General features: G+C 40.4%; 1 protein-coding gene across 4 annotated transcripts in view; it reads left to right on the forward strand.

Moving 5' to 3' along the window:
• LOC137631776 (myoneurin-like) overlaps positions 1-21,670 on the forward strand; it is a 262,298-nt gene that overhangs the window by 140,203 nt on the left and 100,425 nt on the right. For all 4 annotated transcript variants that reach the window (XR_011041946.1, XM_068363734.1, XM_068363732.1 and 1 more), the window contains one exon: positions 16,912-17,081. Coding sequence is in view for 3 of the 4 variants with exons in the window: in XM_068363734.1 (XP_068219835.1) it covers positions 16,912-17,081 (170 nt within the window). In the remaining variant the exon portion in view is untranslated. The remainder of the gene's footprint in view (positions 1-16,911; positions 17,082-21,670) is intronic.

The raw sequence follows: 21,670 nt of genomic DNA on the forward strand, positions 1-21,670 counted from the left end.
ACTAATGCACCAGTGAGTGTGGACTCTGCTTGTAAAGCATTGCCACCACGGTAGGTCTCTCCATTGCTTGAGACTCAGCTTTTATCGGACAAGGTTCCTGTAGATGAGGAAGTTGCTGTTCCCCCTCCTACTGATATTCCCTTGAGGACTCTGTCAGATGGAGAGGAGCCTAAAGCTGCTTAGCCCCCTATGGACTTTAATTAAATCATGAGGATTTTTTTAAGGATCTTTGTCCGGATCTTTTTGTAACTGCTGCTCCTCGTTCGCCTAAACGTCAGAGCTTACACTAGGCCTAGCTACTTCGAAGCCGTTGTTTTTAAGCTAGTGCTCTCTCGCTCTCCTAGAGAGCTTTACGTTGGCTAGGCGACTGGTTTTTCACCAGGAGGAGTTTGGGGGATACAGCCTTTGCTTTCCCTTCTTTTAAACTGGCTTATAGAGCGAGAGTGATATGACACGAGAGAAGTTCTCGGCTTGGGAGTTCATGCCTCTGCCCAGATAGACTTCTCAAATCTCGTAGACTCTCCCTGGCGCCTGGCCAGGAGACGCTCCAAGTTTTTTACAGGTCAACTTCACAGCTGTTTTCGAGCCTTTGAAGTTTTGCTGTACAATTATGTCATGCATAAACAGGGCTTTCAGGGATGGAAAGCGGTACCGCCTCAGTCGCTAACCCCGTCTGTGGCCGCACCTGCTCCCGTAGACCCTAAATGGGCTTTGCTGCAAGACATGCAGTCCAAGCTTGCGTTCTTGATAGAGGACTTTAATGCGGAGAAGGTTGCTACCGAACCTTCTGGCCAACAACCTTCCAACCGGTCGGTTGTGCGCCCTGTTGACGCTGAGGTAACCTACTCGCGTCTGCCAGTTGAGGTGGTTCCTCCACCGATGCGACCCAGTGTGGGTTGCCAGCCGCACGTCGTTAAGCGACGCTCGGAGGTGGTTGTTGACGTTCAGGACGTTCAACAACCAGCAGAGGTGACTTGTTTTGACGCAGTGCGTCAACCTCAGCAACCCGGTAGGGTGTTGACTGCACAACCCAGACGGTCTAGACAGTCTCGGGTTGACACTGTGCTTCCTCGCGCACCCATGGTTGTTGACAGTTCACAGACTGTGCAGCAGTTCCATGATGTTGCGTCCGGCTCCGTCACGCATGCACCAGTGCGACCGGACTCAGCGAGCCAGACGTTGCCCACTCCGTTGCCGTTTCCTCATCAGTTTTCGGATGAGGAACCCTCTGATGAGGACGTTGCTGAACAACAAGACGATCAGCCCCCAGAATAGATCAAGCCCTGCTATCCATCCAGAAGATGCTGAAGAAGGAACGCTGCTCAGTCAGGCTGTGGATGAGTCTGGTAGGGACGCTGTCATCCGTGGAACAATTTGTGTCACTAGGAAGACTACACCTCCGTCCTCTTCATACCATCTAGCTTTTCACTGGAAAAAGGACAAGACGCTAGAAGCGGTCTCGATCCCGGTTTCCGAAAAGATAAAGTCTTGTCTGACTTGGTGGAAGGACAATATCAACCTAAGAGAGGGTCTTCCCCTGGCTGTTCAGACTCCCAACCACGTTCTCTTCTCGGACGCATCGGACGTGGGCTGGGGCGCGACACTAGACGGTCGGGAATGCTCAGGACTGTGGAACTCGAGTCAGAGGAGCATGCATATCAACTGCAAGGAGCTGTTGGCAGTACATCTGGCCTTGAAAAGCTTCAAGTCTCTCCTTCGAGGCAAAGTGGTGGAAGTTAACTCGGACAACACCACGGCCTTGGCGTACATCTCCAAACAAGGAGGTACCCACTCACTGACGTTGTACGAGATCGCAAGGGACCTGCTTATCTGGTCAAAAGGTCAAGACATCTCCCTAGTAACAAGGTTCATCCAAGGCAACTTGAACGTCATAGTAGATTGTCTCAGTCGGAAAGGGCAAGTAATTCCAACCGAATGGACCCTCCACAAGGATGTGTGCAAGAGACTTTGGGCCACTTAGGGTAAACCATCCATGGATCTCTTTGCAACCTCGCTGACCAAGAGGCTTCCAATCTATTGCTCTCCAGTCCCGGACCCAGCAGCAATACATATAGATGCTTTCCTCCTAGATTGGTCACATCTGGATCTCTACGCATTCCCACCGTTCAAGATTGTCAACAAGGTACTGCAGAAGTTCGCCTCTCACGAAGGGACAAGGTTGACGTTAGTTGCTTCCCTCTGGCCCGCGAGAGAATGGTTCACCGAGATACTTCGATGGTTAGTAGACGTTCCCAGTAGTCTTCCTCTAAGGGTAGACCTTCTACGTCAGCCACACGTAAAGAAGGTACTCCAAAGCCTCCATGCTCTTCGTCTGACAGCCTTCAGACTATCGAAAGACTCTCGAGAGCTAGAGGCTTTTCGAAGGAAGCAGCCAGTGCGATTGCTAGAGCAAGGAGAGCGTCTTCCATTAGAGTCTACCAATCGAAGTGGGAAGTCTTCCGAGACTGGTGCAAGTCAGTTTCTGTATCCTCGACCAGTACCTCTGTAGCTCAAATAGCTGTTTTTCTCTTATACCTGAGAAAAGGACGATCCCTTTCAGCTCCCACTATCAAGGGCTACAGAAGCATGTTGGCATTGGTCTTCCGGCATAGAGGCTTAGATCTTTCCAACAATAAAGATCTTCAGGACTTCCTTAAGTCTTTTGAGACCACTAAGGAGCGTCGTTTGGTTACACCTGGTTGGAATTTAGACGTGGTACTAAGATTCCTCATGTCAGACAGGTTTGAGCCGCTACAATCAGCCTCCCTGAAAGATCTCACTTTAAAGACACTTTTCCTGGTATGCTTAGCCACAGCTAAAAGAGTCAGTGAGATTCATGCCTTCAGCAAGAACATCGGATTTTCGTCAGAAAAAGCTACATGTTCGCTACAACTTGGTTTTCTAGCCAAAAATGAGCTGCCTTCTCGACCTTGGCCTAAATCGTTCGATATTCCCAGCCTATCGAAGATTGTAGGCAATGAACTAGAAAGAGTCTTATGCCCTGTGAGAGCTCTTAAGTTCTATTTAAAGCGAACTAAACCTTTACGAGGCCAATCTGAAGCTTTATGGTGTTCAGTTAAGAAACCATCTTTGCCTATGTCAAAGAATGCTTTATCCTACTTTATCAGACTGTTAATACGAGAAGCTCATTCACATCTGAGTGAGGAAGACCAAGCATTGCTTAAGGTGAGGACACACGAAGTTAGAGCTGTCGCAGCTTCCGTGGCCTTTAAGCAAAATAGATCTCTGCGAAGTATAATGGACGCAACCTATTGGAGAAGCAAGTCAGTGTTTGCGTCTTGTTATCTAAAGGATGTCCAGTCTCTTTACGAGGACTGCTACACACTGGGACCATTCGTAGCAGCGAGTGCAGTAGTGGGTGAGGGCTATACCACTACAATTCCCTTATTCCATACCCTTTTAATCTTTCTCTTGAAATGTTTTTATTGTTGGTTTTTGGGTTGTCCGGAAGGCTAAGAAGCCTTTCGCATCCTGGTTGATTTGGCGGGTGGTCAAAGTCATTTCTTGAGAGCGCCTAGATTAGGGGTTTGATGAGGTCCTGTTGTATGGGTTGCAACCCTTGATACTTCAGATCCTAGGGGTCGATCAGCATCCTAAGAGGATCGCGAGGCTCCGTAAGGAAGACGTACTTAAAAGGCAGAGTAATTGTTCAAGTCGACTTCCTTACCAGGTACCTATTTATTTTGTTTTTATTATTTTGATAACTTCTAAAATGAAATAAAAAACTCTTAGCTCATAAAAGTGTAAACATATATTACTGGTCTCTACCCACCATCCTGGGTGTGAATCAGCTATATATTCACCGGCTAAGTTAAATATTGAAAAATGTTATTTTGATTATAAAATAAATTTTTGAATATACTTACCCGGTGAATATAAATTAAATGACCCTCCCTTCCTCCCCAATAGAGACGCAGTGGGACGAGGAGAAAATTGAGTCTTTGTTTACATGAGAGCTGGGTATCTGGTCGACAGATGGCGCTGTTGGGCACACCCGCAACCTGTGTAGCGATCGCTGGCGAGTTTTTCCGTAGAGTTGTCTGTCGAGCAACAGAGTTGCAGCTATATATTCACCGGGTAAGTATATTCAAAAATTTATTTTATAATCAAAATAACATATTTCAACCAGTAAACATTGGCCCTCTTCAGGATGTAAAGTAAAAATGAGGAATACAGGAATACAGTGGACAGTGATGGTATATATATATATATATATATATATATATATATATATATATATATATATATATATATATATATATATATATATATATATATATATGCATGTATGTATATATATTATTATTATTATTATTATTATTATTATTATTGTTATTATTACTAGCCAAGCTACAACCCTTGTTGGAAAAGCAAAATGCTATAAGCCCAAGGGCTCCAATAGGAAAAAATAGCCCAATGAGGAAAGGAAATAAGGAAATAAATAAAAGATGAGAACAAATTAACAATAAATCATTCTAAAAACAGTAACAACGTCAAAACAGATATGTCTTATATAAACTATTAACAATGTCAAAAACAGATATGTCATATACAAACTATAAAAAAACTCATGTCAGCCTGATCAACATAAAAACATTTGCTCCAGCTTTGAACTTTTGAAGTTCCACTGATTCAACTACCCGATTAGGAAGATCATTCCACAACTTGGTAACAGCTTGAATAAAACTTCTAGAATACTGTGTAGTATTGAGCCTCATGATGGAGAAGGCCTGGCTATTAGAATTAACTGCCTGCCTAGTATTATGAACAAGATAGAATTGTCCAGGTAGATCTGAATGTAAAGGATGGTCAGAGTTATGAAAAATCTTGTGCAACATGCATAATGAACTAATTGAACGACGGTGCCAAAGATTAATACCTAGATCAGGAATAAGAAATTTAATAGACCGTAAGTTTCTGTCCAACAAATTAAGATGAGAATCAGCAGCTGAACACCAGACAGGAGAACAATACTCAAAACAAGGTAGAATGAAAGAATTAAAACACTTCTTTAGAATAGATTGATCACCGAAAATCTTATAAGACTTTCTCAATAAGTAAATTTTTTGTGCAATTGAAGAAGACACAGATCTAATCTGTTTCTCAAAAATAAATTTGCTGTTGAGAATCACACCTAAAATTTTGAGAGTCTTACAAATTTAAAGAAACATTATCAATACTGAGGTCCGGATGTTGAGGAGCCACCGTCCTTTACCTACTTACAATCATACTTGGAATTTTGTTAGTATTCAACTTCATACCCCATAATTTGCACCATGCAATAAATTTAGCTAAATCTCTATTAAGGGATTCACCAACCACAGATCGACATTCAGGGGATGGAATTGATGCAAAGAGAGTAGCATCATCTGCATATGCAACAAGGTTGTTTTCTAGGCCAAACAACATGTCATGTGTATATAGTATGAAAAGTAATGGGCCAAGAACACTACCCTGTGGAATACCGGGTATACATTCCTATACTCATTAAGGTGCCCATCAACAACAACTCTTTGTGATCTATTTGAAGCAAAGCGAAAAATCTATTTTTGGGTGAGATGGCCATACCGTCCTGATGGAAGCTTCCTATTGGCAGTTTTCTAAGGGATATTTGGCTACAGTGATACTCCCAGAGAATTGACCATAGGTCTCCAGAATTATAACTCCTGGCGCGAGTATCCTTAAATTTTTCTTAAGGATATCGCATAATATCAGGGGACGTATTTCTTGATATGACACATGGCAATCTTCACCCTGAATGGAGTTTTTGCTCTGAGGGGGAAGAGTGGCGAAATTAAAGGGGAGCCGTCATCAAGGTTACCCAGTGGATCCCCTTCCTGTACTACTACAGTGTCCAATATTGCTGCTACCTATTCCTTGTTTTGTAGCGAATTACGCACGGTGAACTCCCGCTTGCTCTGGTGTTCTAGATTGCTATTTTCGAGAATTTATCATGCATTCTCCAGCATCTTCTGTCTCTGGAAAGTTTGAGTATTTAATTTTTCCTGTGTATAATTTTTAGCTCCCTTCTCACAGTTAAATTAGCATAATTTAGATGTGTTTATCGGAGCGTAGCCGGTAACCGGAGGCGCCATTTTTGACGCTCTCGTTCGCCATACATGCCTTATTTTAGATTTTTTGCTTTGCTCATAATCCGTTTTTTTGGCTCAGCCATGTCGTTATGATGGAAGTTTACCAGAGAATTACTTGAAAGTACTATATCTGTGGGTTTGTATAAGTGCCTTTACTCTGAATGAGTTCCTTATGTGGTCTCCTAGACCTTTATATATGACATTACCGTTATTTGTCATATCCACTAAGCTTGGAACTAGCTTAGGGCTTCCTGCCCTCTTGCAGGGAAAGTGTCGACTTCGACTATAAGGATCCAAAGTTTGTATCTCCATAGAGACGGATGGTAAATCATATAGATTACGGTACCTTTTATCCCTTGGAAATCTGTACTCTGATTTCAAGTTGAGCCCCTCTAGGGCTTAATTAAAACTCTATTATGCTTTATTCGTCTGTTACTGAGATACCAGCAAATAATGCTAAGAAATATATATATATATATATATATATATATATATATATATATATATATATATATATATATATATATATATATATATATATATATATATATTTATGCATGTATGTATGTATGTATATTTTTGGGCTCAAGCCATGTCATCCTGATGGAAGGTTCCTATTGGTAGCTTTCTAAGGGATATTTGGCTACAGTGATATTCCCAGAGAAATAACCTTTAGGTCTCCAGAATTCTAACTCCTGGCGCGAATATCCTTAAAATTTCACTTAAGGATATCGCATAATATCAGGGGACGTATATCTTGATACGACACAAAGCAATCTTCACCCCGAATAGCGTTTTAGTTTTGAGGGGGAAGAGTAGCGAAAGTGGAAGGGGAGCCATTATCAAGGTTACCCTTCCTCCCATACTATTACGAGTATCCAAGATGGCGCTCATTCCTATTTTAGTAGCGTGCACGATGGTTTTCCCTGTTATCTAACATTTTTTATCGTTATTGAGAGGATTTAATATGCAATCTCCAGCTGCTTCTGCCTCTGGAAAGTTGAGTATTTAGTCTTTACAGTGTATCTGGAAAGTTTAGTATTTAGTCTTTACAGAGTATAATTTTTAGTTCCTGCTTCACAGTAAAATTAGCTTAATTTAATGTGTTTTGGAGCATGGCCAGTCACTGGAGGCACCATGGGCACTGTCGTTCGTTATGCATGTGTTATTTAGTTTGCAGAACGACATTCCCAGTGGTAATAGCATTAATGAATTATGAAAGCTATTTAGGCACAATTATACTAGTAAATATATATTATGCATACAAATTTCCTCTTCCTTTTGTCGATCGTATATGATAGAGTTTCTGTGATTTAGGTAACCGAGATCTCGCCCTGCGCTAGGCTACCTAGCCTATGTGCTTTAGTATACTTTCATTATCCCCGGTTACCCTCGTGTATCGTTTTATCAATTCAACAGGAGATAGTATATCTCCTAGAATTAATTATATAACTTGATACACATCTCCTGTGGAGATTTAAGAGTAATCCCCTCTCTCTGAGTGCCGCCATAGGCGATAACCCTATCTTAGTCTTGCCATAGAGTAGTTCACTCAGGCTGGACTAGGCTAGTGTTTTCTGCCTCCCACCCTTGCCGGCGAGTATGGCGGCTTGGGTTTTCGACAGAACCTCAGAGTATTCAGTCTTTCTGCCGGCGGCTGAGCGGCAGGGTGAGTAGTCACTCCCCTGCCGGCTTAGTGCTGCCGGCATAGGAGGCTAAGCCTCCCTAGGCCACACTTGAAGTGGTAGTATGATGCCGTCACCTTCTCCCCTGCGGTTTAGAAGACTAGTCCTATTTCGGCAGACCCTAGGCTGAAGAATAGATATTCTTCTGCCGCCTAGGATGGCGCCAATACTGAAACAATGTTTCACTCTTGTGAGGAAGTGGTGCTTCTTCTACACTTGATACAGGACCCTTTTCCCTTCCCCTCTCTATCCTTTAGCGATGGCATAGCTATCGCACTCCTGTGACCGTTGTTCTGCAATCTCACTGCTTACCAGGTAGATTGTGGTGCCGGCCGGGTTCCTACATAAGCAGCTGTATAGTCACTCAGTCTTGCCCTTATGGACACGGCTCCGGGAAAGGTTGAGCCGGCTGTGATGGCTGCCGGTTGGAGACCCCTCCGCGGCTGAGTGTTCTTCAGTCCTCTCTTGGACTGCCATCAACATTCCTGAAACCGGCAATGCCGGCAACGGATCTTGTGGCTGGATGGAAGCTTGAATGATGCATTTTCCCCTTCCATTTGAACCCTCATTCTAGTGGAAGGCAGTAAGGTTATATATTTACACCCTTATTTATTGTAAATATACATTTTGATAAGGCAGCCCTTCACTCCATGCTTTCTCTCTCTCTGTCAGCTAGTGCCGCCAGGTACTAACCCAGCCAGCAGCATGTCGGCTGGACCGGTGCCGTCAGGTACTTACTCGGTCGGCGGCATGCCGGCTGGACCAGTACCGTCAGGTACTACCCAGTACATGCCGGCCGGACTGTGCCGCCAGGTGCTAGCCCTGCCGGCAATATGCTGGCTGAACTACAGTATATGATTATACAGTAGCCAGTATATTTGCAGTATAGTATATACTGCAGACAGAAAACTATAGTATATTTTATACAGTAGTTTATTTTCCAACATACCTTGTGTATTCTTGCACAGTCTATTGCTGAGACCAATCCTATATTGAAAGAATAGAATTCCTTCAATACTCTGATTAGAAATCAGTTAATAAATATTAAATAATTTAAGAAGGGTCAGTGGTAGTATAAACTTTTTCTATCCCTAGAGGTTAGAACTCTTCTCTTTTGAGTTTGCTCTGATCAAGGAAACTCTATAACCTTAGTATTGAGGGGAGGTCATAGCAATTGGCTGGAAAGAATACACAAGTATGTGTCTTTCCTAATTTCTTTCTAGCTTACTATCCTAAGCTATAATGGTTAAAATATTAATATTAATATTTTGCATAATCTGTTTATCATGTGTGATAAACAACCGCATACTCATTTAATTTTCCTTTCTTTACACGAGGAACCCCAGATGAAATGCGATGCGATCTTCTGCAACCATAGGAGTAGGAACTTCTACGGTCACAAAGCGTGCAGGTCTCATGCCCCCTACACCATCATTACCGAAACCCTGCAGTACTGGGACCCCCAAGTCTGCAATATCTGCCGGACCTTGGTGACCGAAGGTTTCGATGACCCCAAGTCAACGGAGTCGAGGGATCCGGCACGAGAAAAGCTGCGCAAGTGGGTACGAGGGTTCCAGAAGAACTCTCTGGGACCATACCTACCTAGCGGTAGGATGCGTAGCTTGCTGTTCCCGAAAGCGAGTATTGAAATTGTTGTGCCCCATGCAAGACCCAGACCTCCCTGCGTCCAGATTGCAATCGAGACGTATGTCAGTGAGGCGTTGCAAAGCATGGACATCCACCAGGAGGAAAGGATGTCGGAAGTGTCTATGGACACTGAAAAGGATCTACTAAAGGATGATCCAGAGGAGGAGTCTACTCTACCTCCGGAAGATGATGATGATGTCGAGTCGGAGTTCCTTCCGTCTGTGCCGACACCGGAGCCGTTATCCTCGACATCTTCAGCTTCTACCCCTCCATTGGACAACATAAGCCAGGCATTGGCCCATCTTACAGCCTTAATGGAGAACATTCGCAAGCAAGGCGAAGCAAGGGAAGCGAGACTTGAGAGAGTGCTCCGTGAAGCTCCACTTACTGCCTCCCGAGGGTCATACAAGCGACCCAGAGTCCAAGACCTCCCAGCCTGCTCCAAAACCAATCCCTGGACGTATGCGGAGTTTATGCCGATTACTAACGGCAAACTCTACATCTCGTAGAAGATGGGAGCCGTCCCCTTAGACGACATCCAGTTTTGGCCAAGCTTTAACGCTTACCCTTATTGCTTCATTCGACTGAAGCACAAACCAACGCCAAAAGAGGAGGCAGAACTGAAGGAGGTCATGGTTTTTGACCACGATATAGCACAGGCTCTCTTGTCGAGTAGCCTAAAAAAGGCTGGCTATTCAAGTTTGAAAGTGTCTGCCTTGAGCAAGAAACACCCTACCTTTCTTGCTCCTGCTTCAATAGCCTTCCCCTTTACGTCGAAGGCATTTAAAACAGTCGCTAAGGCAGTGGAGGCAGGCAAACTATGCCTGCACTAGAGGAGTGCAGGCCTCTGTCGTTAGCCTTGCCCATGGAAGAGAAGGAAAGGAAGGAAGTCCACCTAACCTTCTCAGTAGGGAAACTGGACGCTGACATCGCTGGATGACAGTTTAGCGAGAATCTCCCTAAACTCTCTGACTTTCTCTTGTGCAAGGAACAAGAGACGAAAGAGAGACTTGTTGCATCCTTATCCCTACAAAACTGCATAGAAATGTGTGCAGGCCAAAGAAGTACCCCAGACATGCTTATGGTCCTGGCCAAAAGGCACATGGCCACCCTAGTAAAGGACCTATATGCTTTCATGAACACTAGGAGAGCCTGTAGAGAGTTCGTGTTCGCTGCTGCAACAGTGAAACACAAACCCAGGAAGCTGATATCTTCTAACATTGGGGTAAAGACCTCTTCCCAAACAAAGTAGTCAAAGAGGTAGTTGAGAAAGCCACCACGAGAATAGGAACCTTCTCCAGAAGTGGGGCATCTCCTCAAAAGAGGAAGTCTTCCCTGGATGGGGGTCCCCAACCTAAAAGGAAGACGAAGAAGCCTAGACTTCCCTCTTGGCCTGCTCAACAACATCCCATAGTCACCATGACCGCGGTGCCCCAAGTGGTGGCCCGAACACAGACCACCTTCCAAATGGTGCCTCAACAGCTGGTTGCCCAGTCACCAGCATTCAACCTCGGGTTTGAGAGGCAAACCACTACCTTTTGGCCGAAAGGTAAAGAATCCAGACAGGGCTCCTCTAGACGTCCCTCAAGAGGTAGGGGAGGACGCGGTCGAGGAGGTAAACCCTATGGACAATCGAAGCAAGGAGATGCTTCCGGTAGGAGGGAGGCTCCAACATTCTTATGAGCATTGGACCTTCGATCCTTGGGTCCACGGCCTAATCAAGATTGGTCTAGAATGGAAACGGAACAAGTCTCCACCATCATTTCCTCAATTCTTCCAACACTCCACCCCCTCATTAGAAGAATATACCCTAGAGCTCTTGAGCAAACGGGTTATAAGGAAAGCAAAGTCCATCAAATTCCAGGGAAGGCTGTTTTGGGTTCCCAAGAAGGACTCAGACAAACTCAGAGTCATTCTGGACTTTTCACCACTCAACAAGTTCATAGAAAACGGCAAGTTTAGGATGTTATTCCTTCAACACATAAGGACCCTGTTACCCAAAGGGGCGTTCACAGTCTTGATAGACCTGGCAGATGCCTATTGGCACATTCTAGTCAGTCGCCCCCTCTCCTCCTACCTAGGATTCAAGTTACAGAAGATAAAGTATGTTCTCAGAGCCATACCCTTCGGACTAAATATAGCCCCAAGGATCTTCACGAAACTTGCAGACGCAGTCGTGCAACAACTACGCCTAGAAGGTATTCAGGTAGCAGCGTACCTGGACGACTAGCTTCTGTGAGCAGCATCCGAAACGGCTTGTCTGCAAGCATCCAAAGAAGTGATCCAGTTCCTGGGACATCCGGGATGCAAGATCAACTTCAAAAAGTCTCGACACTCTCCAGCTCAAGAGTTTCAATGGTTGGAAATCCATTGGAACCTGAGGTCATACTGCCTCTCCATTCCCTCAGGGAAGAGGAGGAAGATCGCAGGGTCTGTCAAGAGACTACTGAAATCCAACAGGATCTCAAGATGCCAACAGGAAAGAGTACTGGGCTCTCTCCAGTTCGCAGCAGTAACAGACCCAGTGCTAAGAGCACAGCTGAAAGATGCGTCAAGGAGTCTGGAGAAGATACGCATCAAATGCTCGAAGAGATCTAAAATGACCGATACCGGCCTTACTACGATCAATTCTCAAGCAGTGGTTGAAGGCCAAGAGCCTAACGAGGACCGAGCCCTTGCAACCACCTCTGCCGTTGGTAACCATCCACACGGATGCCTCGACGGAAGGATGGGGAGTTCTCTCCCATCAAGGAAAGTCCAAGGGACTTGGTTATCTTTGTTCAAGACCTTTCACATCAATATTTTGGAGGCCATGGCAGTCCTCTTGACGTTGGGAAAACTCTCCCCTCGCAGATCAGTTCACATCAGACTTATCTTGGACAGCGACGTGATAATGAGATGTCTGAACTGACAAGGCTCGAGATCGTCCCATATCAACCATGTAATATTAGCCATCCTTTGTCTAGAGAGATGGTACTTATCAGCAGTTCACTTACAAGGGTTCCGCAATGTGACAGCAGACGCTCTATCCAGGCTCAAGCCGATAGAGTCAGAATGGTCCCTAGACGCAGACTCATTCTCCTCCATCTTGGAACAAGTCCCGGAACTGCAGATCGACCTCTTTGCGACGAGCGACAACAAGAAACTACCTCAATATGTAGCCCCATACGAGGACCCTCTAGCGGAGACAACGGACGCCATGTCCCTCGGTTGGAACGAATGGACCCGGATTTTCCTGGTCCTTCCATCTAACCTCCTGCTGAAGGTCCTCAACAAGCTGAAATCCTTCCAGGGAATGGCAGCTCTAGTGGCCCACAAATGGCCCAAGAGCAACTGGTTCCCTGTAGTGATGGAACTGAAGCTGAGGCCAGCTCCTCTACCGAACCCAGCACTATCTCAACGGGTTCAGAAGTCGACTGTCTTCGCTTCATCACAGAGAACCCAAAACCTTCATCTAATGATTTTCTCGCCTTAGCGGTTAAGAAAAGATTTGGGATCTCAAAAGGCAGTATAGACTTCTTAGAAGAATACTAGAAGTCAATATGAATCGTCTTGGAAAAAGTGGTTTCTGTCTGTCCTTCTTTATCCACCTCCATGAACAAGGTCTGGCTGCCAACACGATAACTACGTGTAAGTCAGCCCTGACTAGACCTCTTCTATACGCCTTTCAAGTGGACTTGACGAACGAAATCTTTAACAAGATCCCGAAGGCATGCACTAGACTTAGGCCTGCAGCTCCTCCGAAGCCCATTTCATGGTCCTTGTACAAGGTCCTACATTATGCTTCATCTGTGAACAATGAAGATTTTTCTCTCAAGGATCTAACCCAAAAGGTTATTTTCCTGTTTGCTATAGCCTCAGGGGCTAGAGTTAGTGAAATAGTAGCCCTATCAAGAAATGAGGGCCACATTCAGTTCACAGAAGTGGGAGAACTGAATCTCTTTCCTGATCCAACCTTTCTCGCCAAGAACGAGCTACCCACTAAAAGATGGGGTCACTGGAGAATCTGCCCTCTGAAGGAAGATGTCTCTCTGTGTCCAGTAGAGTGTCTAAAGGTCTATCTTCGAAGAACTTCAGACTTCAGGGGAGGACAGCTCTTCAAAGGAGAAACTTCAGGATCAAACTTATCTCTAAAACAACTGAGGGCGAAGCTCACCTACTTCATTCGCAGAGCGGATCCTGACAGTACACCCGTAGGTTATGATCCGAGAAAAATTGTTTCATCACTGAACTTTTTTCAGTATATGGACTTTGAGCGTCTTCGCTCATATACTGGATGGAAGTCATCCAGAGTGTTCTACAAACACTATGCAAAGCAAGTGCACGAACTGAATCATTACGTGGTGGCGGCAGGTAGTGTATTAAAACCTATCGTCTAGTGCTGTAATGAACTGTGAATTGATTGAGACTATCAATTAGGGTGAAAAGGTGTTGACACTTCTAGTGTGATACCTTTTAAGTGGGTGTCACCACGGTGACACTAAGACTGTTCAAAATCTCAGGTGTGGAATTATACAGATAACACTTGTGCCGTGTGTACATAGTACACAGTGTTGATAGTAGTGTATACACCATTTACAGAAAATTATATCAGAAAATTTTATCAAAATTTTCAAATTTCAGAGTGGCACTGATCATTTCTTCCCTCTCAGGGAGAAAAACGTTTTCTGTATACTTTGTATGGTATAATTCCCATAACATGTTACACTCGTTATTCCATTTGGTCATTTATTAGAAGTAAATATCTATTGGAGTGTAATTGCGTCTTATTTCGCCCTGCAATTAACACAATAAATATGGCCAGAGTTCTCTTACTTATTTAACTAAGTAAACCTCATATTATTGTATGCTTACAAACTATGGATATAGTTGATACTTAGTTGTTCCGACAACATATACAAACCGTGAGACCTTTGTATATCTAGTTAATACTTATGTTTGTTCATACAATATATGCAAACCTTGAGACCCATTTTCTACTTTTTAATATGACTCTTCCCTGTAGGGGGCAGGAAGCCCTAACATTGTCCATGATTAGTGGTAAAGACATATAACGGTACCGTCATATGTGTCTATGGTCCGGATGACCATAGAAAAATTTGTCCCAAGGTTAAGGCATCTATGAAAATCCACAGATGCAGTACTTTCTAGTAATTCACTGATAAACTTCCATCAGGACGACATGGCTTGAGCCCAAAAAACGGATTTTGAAGCGAAGCGAAAAATCTATTTTTGGGTGAGATAGCCATGTTGTCCTGATGGACCCGCCCTCCTTTTCCATAGAAAAGGCATAGGCAAGATCTCTCCCGAAAACTACTATATATGTAGCACCATGCTCAATGCTACAAGGAATGAGCGCCATCTTGGATACTCGTAATAGTATGGGAGGAAGGGTAACCTTGATAACGGCTCCCCTTCTATTTTCGCTACTCTTCCCCCTCGAAACGAAAACGCTATTCGGGGTAAAGATTGCAATGTGTCGTATCAAGATATACGTCCCCTGATATTATGCGATATCCTTGAATGAAATTTTAATGATATTCGCGCCAGGAGTTAGAATTCTGGAGACCTAAAGGTTAATTATCTGGGAATATCACTATAGCCAAATATCCCTTAGAAAGCTACCAATAGGAACCTTCCATCAGGACGACATGGTTATTTCGCCAAAAATAGATTTTCCGCTTCGCTTGAAAATCCGTTATATATATATGTATATGTATATATATATATATATATATATATATATATATATATATATATATATATATATATATATATATATATATAATGTGTGTGTGTATCTATATATATATATATATATATATATATATATATATATATATATATATATATATATATATATATATACAGTAGATATATATATATATATATATATATATATATATATATATATATATATATATATATATATATATATATATATATATATATATATACTGTATATATCTATATATATATATATATATATATATATATATATATATATATATATATATATATATATATATATATATATATATATATATATATATATATATATATATATATATATATATATATATATATATATATATATATATATATATATATATATATATATATATATATATATATATATATATATATATATATATATATATATATATATATATATATATATATATATATATATATATATATATATATATATATATCAATGAGTAACTTAGTAATTGTGATGCTTGATACCTTGAAATTAAGCAGTTAATCTTCTGGCATCATTTTCAAGATTTGAATGATACAAGCTATCTTAAAGTGGAATGACTATTAGAAGTTCAGAGGTCTGACTTTCAGTGTTGTGCCTTCAGTCTTGCAGCAGAAGTAGATGCTAAAGATTGAAGATGTTACCAGACCAGTCATTGATCCTCAAGAAGACTTTTCATGTTTAATTAGTCAAGCATCATTGCTTAGGTTTAAAAAAAAATCCCTATTGGTGACAAATGGGTGGAAATCAGCTATATCTGGGTTACTGTAACAGTAGTGAGTGTCTTGACAGTGGTGGATATGGGCCCTCTCCAGTCACTGGAGCATCAGGAGATAAGGGTGTCTGAAGACTGGTAAGAGTTTTATAAGCTTTTCATGTTCACTGGCCCAGATGAAGCACAACTCATCCTCTTTATGTCTATTAGGAGTGACATTTAGGGTAGATGAAGTCATGTCATTGGGATCTGAAATGCAAATAATATGCCTCCCAGTGTCCCCCCCCCCAAGTTCTTGCATTATTCTGATATAGGTTGCAAATGGAAGTATCATGTTGATGCAGGTGAAGACAAGCCCACAATCAAAGAGAAAGAATCCAATAAAAGGAAAAAACCTACTTACTAGAACAATGATGGCTACTGTGATTAAAAGACATGGGTAAATGTCAATGCTAACTACATGTAGAGCACTGGAGTCACTGTATGGAAGATCCTTGCAATTTTTATGATTCTTGTAAGAGGTTTTCCTATGGGAAACTATACCTCATGGGATCATCAACCTTTGCTTTGGCTTGGTACTGGAAGCTGTGAGGACACAACCTTGAATAATTCCTAATTATCAATACAATTTTCAAGGGAAAAAATAAAAGTCTATTAATTCATATGATTGATATTAGTAAGTGTAAATGATGAATAGAAATTATATATAAATGAAGTAGAACCTTAAAATGTATTTAACCAAAGTTGGGAAAATTCTAGTAGTTAATAGTGACTGACCAAAGCTACTTGAAACCATGAGGAGAATTTTGACTACTTATGTACTGATGGCTTAAAAGTGTACGTTCCACAATAGCCACACTAGCTATTCTGGTTGCATACCAGCAAACATTTGTACATCGAATGAAGGTTGTATAATACAGATTGATGGGTTTGTGATGAAACAGTGTATATTCTTAAAATTTCAGATTTCCCTACTTCTTTCCACAGATCATATAATTGTGATGAATGGGTAACAGAGGAATCAGAACTAAAGGCTGCTATTGTAGGCAATTATCCAACAAGATCTTTGATTCCTGAAAAGTCCTTCCCATGCAGAATATGTGATAAGATATTTTCATCACAAAGCAGCCTTAATGGCCACATGAAAGTTCATTCTGGTAAGCCAGTAAGTTCTCTTATTGTAATAAATATAACATACATTTTCTTAAATCATGTAGAACATATCAATTTTACATGTGTTCATATGAAAGCAATTGCTATAGTATTTTTATTTTGCTGTTTTCAAGCAGTAAACCACTAACAAACCTTAACTCTGTCAAATGAGAGGTCATGTCTTCAGGAGTTCTTCCCTCTTTTTCCTTGTATTGTTTCCATTGCAATAATCATTTTCCAGTTAAGAAGTCACCTAACAATTCATTTACTTTTATTAATCTCGAGTAATATTTTTGTAAGGGTGATATGATTTTCTCTTATTTAATTATGACTGGTACATTATATTTATTTATCCCAACCTAATCAGTCTACATATATAAAATTAGCCAGTTAGTGGTTCTATTGGCACACAATAAACAACTCTCACAAAACTAGATATCACTGTAGGTGGTAAAAATTATAATTAAGTTATTATCTGTGGGCTGGTTAAGAAACGATACTTTGCTGGCTTCCCCCCCCTGCCCATTTTAGAAGAAAATGGTGAAAGAAATATATATGAATATGAAATATTTTATAATTTTTAATCAGCTTACAAAGAGGAAAGCCAGGCCTTGCGAGGAATCATCAGCGGAGGTGTCACTCCGAAAATACCGTACCAAAGAATACAACCTAGTGTCTATAGTGAGCCCAACCTAGTAGTGACCCTAGTGATGAGGAACAGTAATGCCCCCGGAGGACCATGGGAGGTGTGTGTGAACGTAATCCAAAAAATTTTAAGGCCAGATGAGATGTGTAAATTACACAGGATATGCTACTCCGTACACGCTGCCACAATGCTCCCAAAGGTGCCATTCACCAACATTACATTAATGTATACTGATTGACAAAACCCAAATTGTTAAAAGGGAAAGCAACTACAGCTAACTTACAGGTAAAAGATGGGGACCTTGAGCATTCAAAAGGAGTCATATTACACAAATCTATCAAGCCAAAAACAGCCATATACGAGAATATGAATTGATGGAACATGTTGCCCTTCAGTGTCTAAAATCATGCACACTTCCACAAGAATGATGCTTCCCAGAGATGGCTATGCATAAACTCTGTTGCTACCACATGGCCTTGGCTTGACCCTGACAGCATAGTGGTCTTTCCCACTTGATCTGCACCACGAGAATTCCTGTAGGAAAAAAATTTACTCTTAAGACAATGGCATTTAAAGAAGATTGTATAAAAATTTAACTATAGCTCAACACACATATATGTGTGTGTGTGTGTGTGTATATATATATATATATATATATATATATATATATATATATATATATATATATATATATATATATATATATATATATATATATATCATCATCATCATCATCAGTCATTGCTAGTCTAAAAGAGGACGAAGGCTTTAGACATGTCCTTTCACACAAATCTGTTTTATGGTCTTTCCGTGTCAGTCTATACACACAAATTTTCTTAGCTTATCAATTCATTGTCTTCTCTTTCTTCCCCTGCTTTGTTTTCCATCTCTAGGGACCTGTTTTGTTGTTCTTTTTGTCCATCTAATATATGATGTCCATTTCTTTTCCTTGCATGTTGGAATATCCTCTAGTTTAGTTTGCTCTCATGTCCATGTTGCTCTTTTTCTGTTTCTTAGTGTTAATCCCATCATCATTCTTTCCTTGGCTCTTTGATGTGTAACTAGATTATGTTCTAAGGCTTTATGACGTTTCTAAAGTTTATGTATGAAAGATTTATTTTAATGATGAGAAATGGGGTCGCCCTGTCTAACTCCTTTCTTAATGAGAATTTTCTCACTGTCCTTACCATTATGTAGTTTTAGAATTGGTGTACTTCACGTATAGATATCTTCAAATGTTCTAGCATAAGAATCATCTATTCCTTCTCTTTGAAGGACTTTCATTACTGCTGAAGTTTTAACAGAAACCAAAGTTTTCTCATAGTTTATAAATGCCATATATAGTGGTTTTTCATACTACAGGTATGTCGACATTTCCATTACCTTGTTAATTACATGGATATGGTCAGTTGTTGAATACACATTTCTAAAGCCCGCCTAATTTCTTGTTGGATTAAATTTTAGCTGTTTTTTTATTTGAACTAATATGATCTTTGTAAATATTTTTTTATGTTACTTGGAGTAAACTTATTGGACTATAATTTTCCAAATATATTGTCTCCCTTTTTGTGAATTAGTATAATGATAAAGTTTTTCCAATTCTTGCAGACATTTACTACTATGAAATCTCCTCCATATATTATTAAATCTGATGCTTTGCCTCTTTTCATGCCTTTTAATTCTTTTTTTTTATTTTTCCTACTTTTACGTATAGTACCAGCTCAGAATTTTAATTTTTCTCTATTGGCAAAGTATTTCTTATATCACTATTGTATAGCGTTGTATAGAAATTTTCTGCCATTTTTATCACTCCATCTCTTTTGTTGATAATAATTTCCATTTTCATCCTATAAAGCAAACAAATTTGTCTCCTATTTCAAGTCTTCTTTTCATCAATTTGATGCTTCTTCATTTCTTTAGTGTTTCCTCAATTTTGTTCTGCTTGTGGTTACGAATGTCTTGGGATTTTTAGTATGTATATTGTTTTGGATGGTTCTTCTATTTCTATTTCATCTCTTTTGGATTTCACCCTCATTTCCAATCTTTTCTTTATTATGTTTTCATTGATGTTGTTTTCCACATATCTCCTTTGATGATTCCAATAATTTTTTTTGTTAAATTACAGTCGGTTTCTTCTTTCTTTAATTACACAATGTAGCTGGAAGTAGGCTTCCTATTTTGCATTGCTAAACTAAACTCATTAAATTTTTTTTCTCATTACAGGAGCAATTTTTTTTCTTTCTTAAACTTTGTTTTTCCTTTTCTTTCATTAGATCTATACAAATTTTGCATCTCAACATTCTATGGTTACTTGACTTTAATTTGTTTAACACTGTTACATCTTTGACTAAATTGACTTTTCCACTGAGAAGGAAATTTATTTAATTTGATATTTCCCCATTTGAGCTTCTTCTTATATACATATATATATATATATATATATATATATATATATATATATATATATATATATATATATATATATATATATATGTATATATATATATATATATATATATATATATATATATATATATATATATATATATATATATATATATATATATATATATGTATGTATATATACATATATACATACATACATACATACATATATATATATATATATATGGAAGGTTGTTAAAAGGAGAGGAGGTAAGGAAAAGGTGGGCGGAATATTTTGAAAGTTTACTGAATGTTGAGGATAATAGGGAGGCAGATATAATTGCTGTTGCAAGTGTTGAGGTGCCGGTGATAGGAGATGAGAATGAGAGAGAGATTACAATAGAGGAAGTGAAGAGAGCACTAGATGAAACGAGAGTAGGAAAAGCATCTGGTAGGGATGGTGTGAGAGCTGAGATATTGAAGGAAAGGGGTGTGACTGTACTTGAATGGTTGGTGAGATTGTTTAATATGTGTTTTTTGTTGTCAATGGTACCAGTAGATTGGGTTTGTGCGTGTATTGTACCACTATATATGGGTAAGGGAGATGTGCATGAGTGTTGTAATTCAAGGGGTACTAGTTTGTTAAGTGTAGTTGGAAAAGTGTATGGTAGACTAATGATTAATAGGATTAAGGATAAAACAGAGAATGCAATCTTAGAAGTACAGGGTGGTTTTAGAAGAGGTAGGGGTTGTATGAATCAGATTTTTACAGTTAGGCAGATATGCGAGAAATATTTAGCAGAAAGTAAGGTGTATGTTGCGTTTATGGATCTGGAGAAAGCGTATGATAGAGTTGATAGGGAAGCAATGTGGAATGTGATGAGGTTATATGGAGTTGGTGGAAGGTTGTTGCAAGCAGTGAAAAGTTTCTACAAAGGTAGTAAAGCATATGTTAGAATAGGAAATGAAGTGAGTGATTGGTTTCCGGTGAGAGTGGGGCTGAGACAGGGATGTGTGATGTCGCCGTGGTTGTTTAACTTGTATGTTGATGGAGTGGTGAGAGAGGTGAATGCTCGAGTGCTTGGACGAGGATTAAAACTGGTAGACGAGAATGACCATGAATGGGAGGTAAATCATTTGTTGTTTGCGGATGATACTGTACTGGTTGCAGACACAGAAGAGAAGCTTGACCGATTAGTGACAGAATTTGGAAGGGTGTGTGAGAGAAGGAAGTTGAGAGTTAATGTGGGTAAGAGTAAGGTTATGAGATGTACAAGAAGGGAAGGTGGTGCAAGGTTGAATGTCATTGTTGAATGGAGAGTTACTTGAGGAGGTGGATCAGTTTAAGTACTTGGGGTCTGTTGTTGCAGAAAATGGTGGAGTGGAAGCAGATGTATGTCAGAGAGTGAATGAAGGTTGCAAAGTGTTGGGGGCAGTTAAGGGAGTAGTAAAAAATAGAGGGTTGGGCATGAATGTAAAGAGAGTTCCATATGAGAAAGTGATTGTACCAACTGTGATGTATGGATCAGAGTTGTGGGGAATGAAAGTGACGGAGAGACAGAA

Source organism: Palaemon carinicauda, chromosome 40 (assembly GCF_036898095.1).
Source record: "Palaemon carinicauda isolate YSFRI2023 chromosome 40, ASM3689809v2, whole genome shotgun sequence".
NCBI lineage: Eukaryota > Metazoa > Arthropoda > Malacostraca > Decapoda > Palaemonidae > Palaemon > Palaemon carinicauda.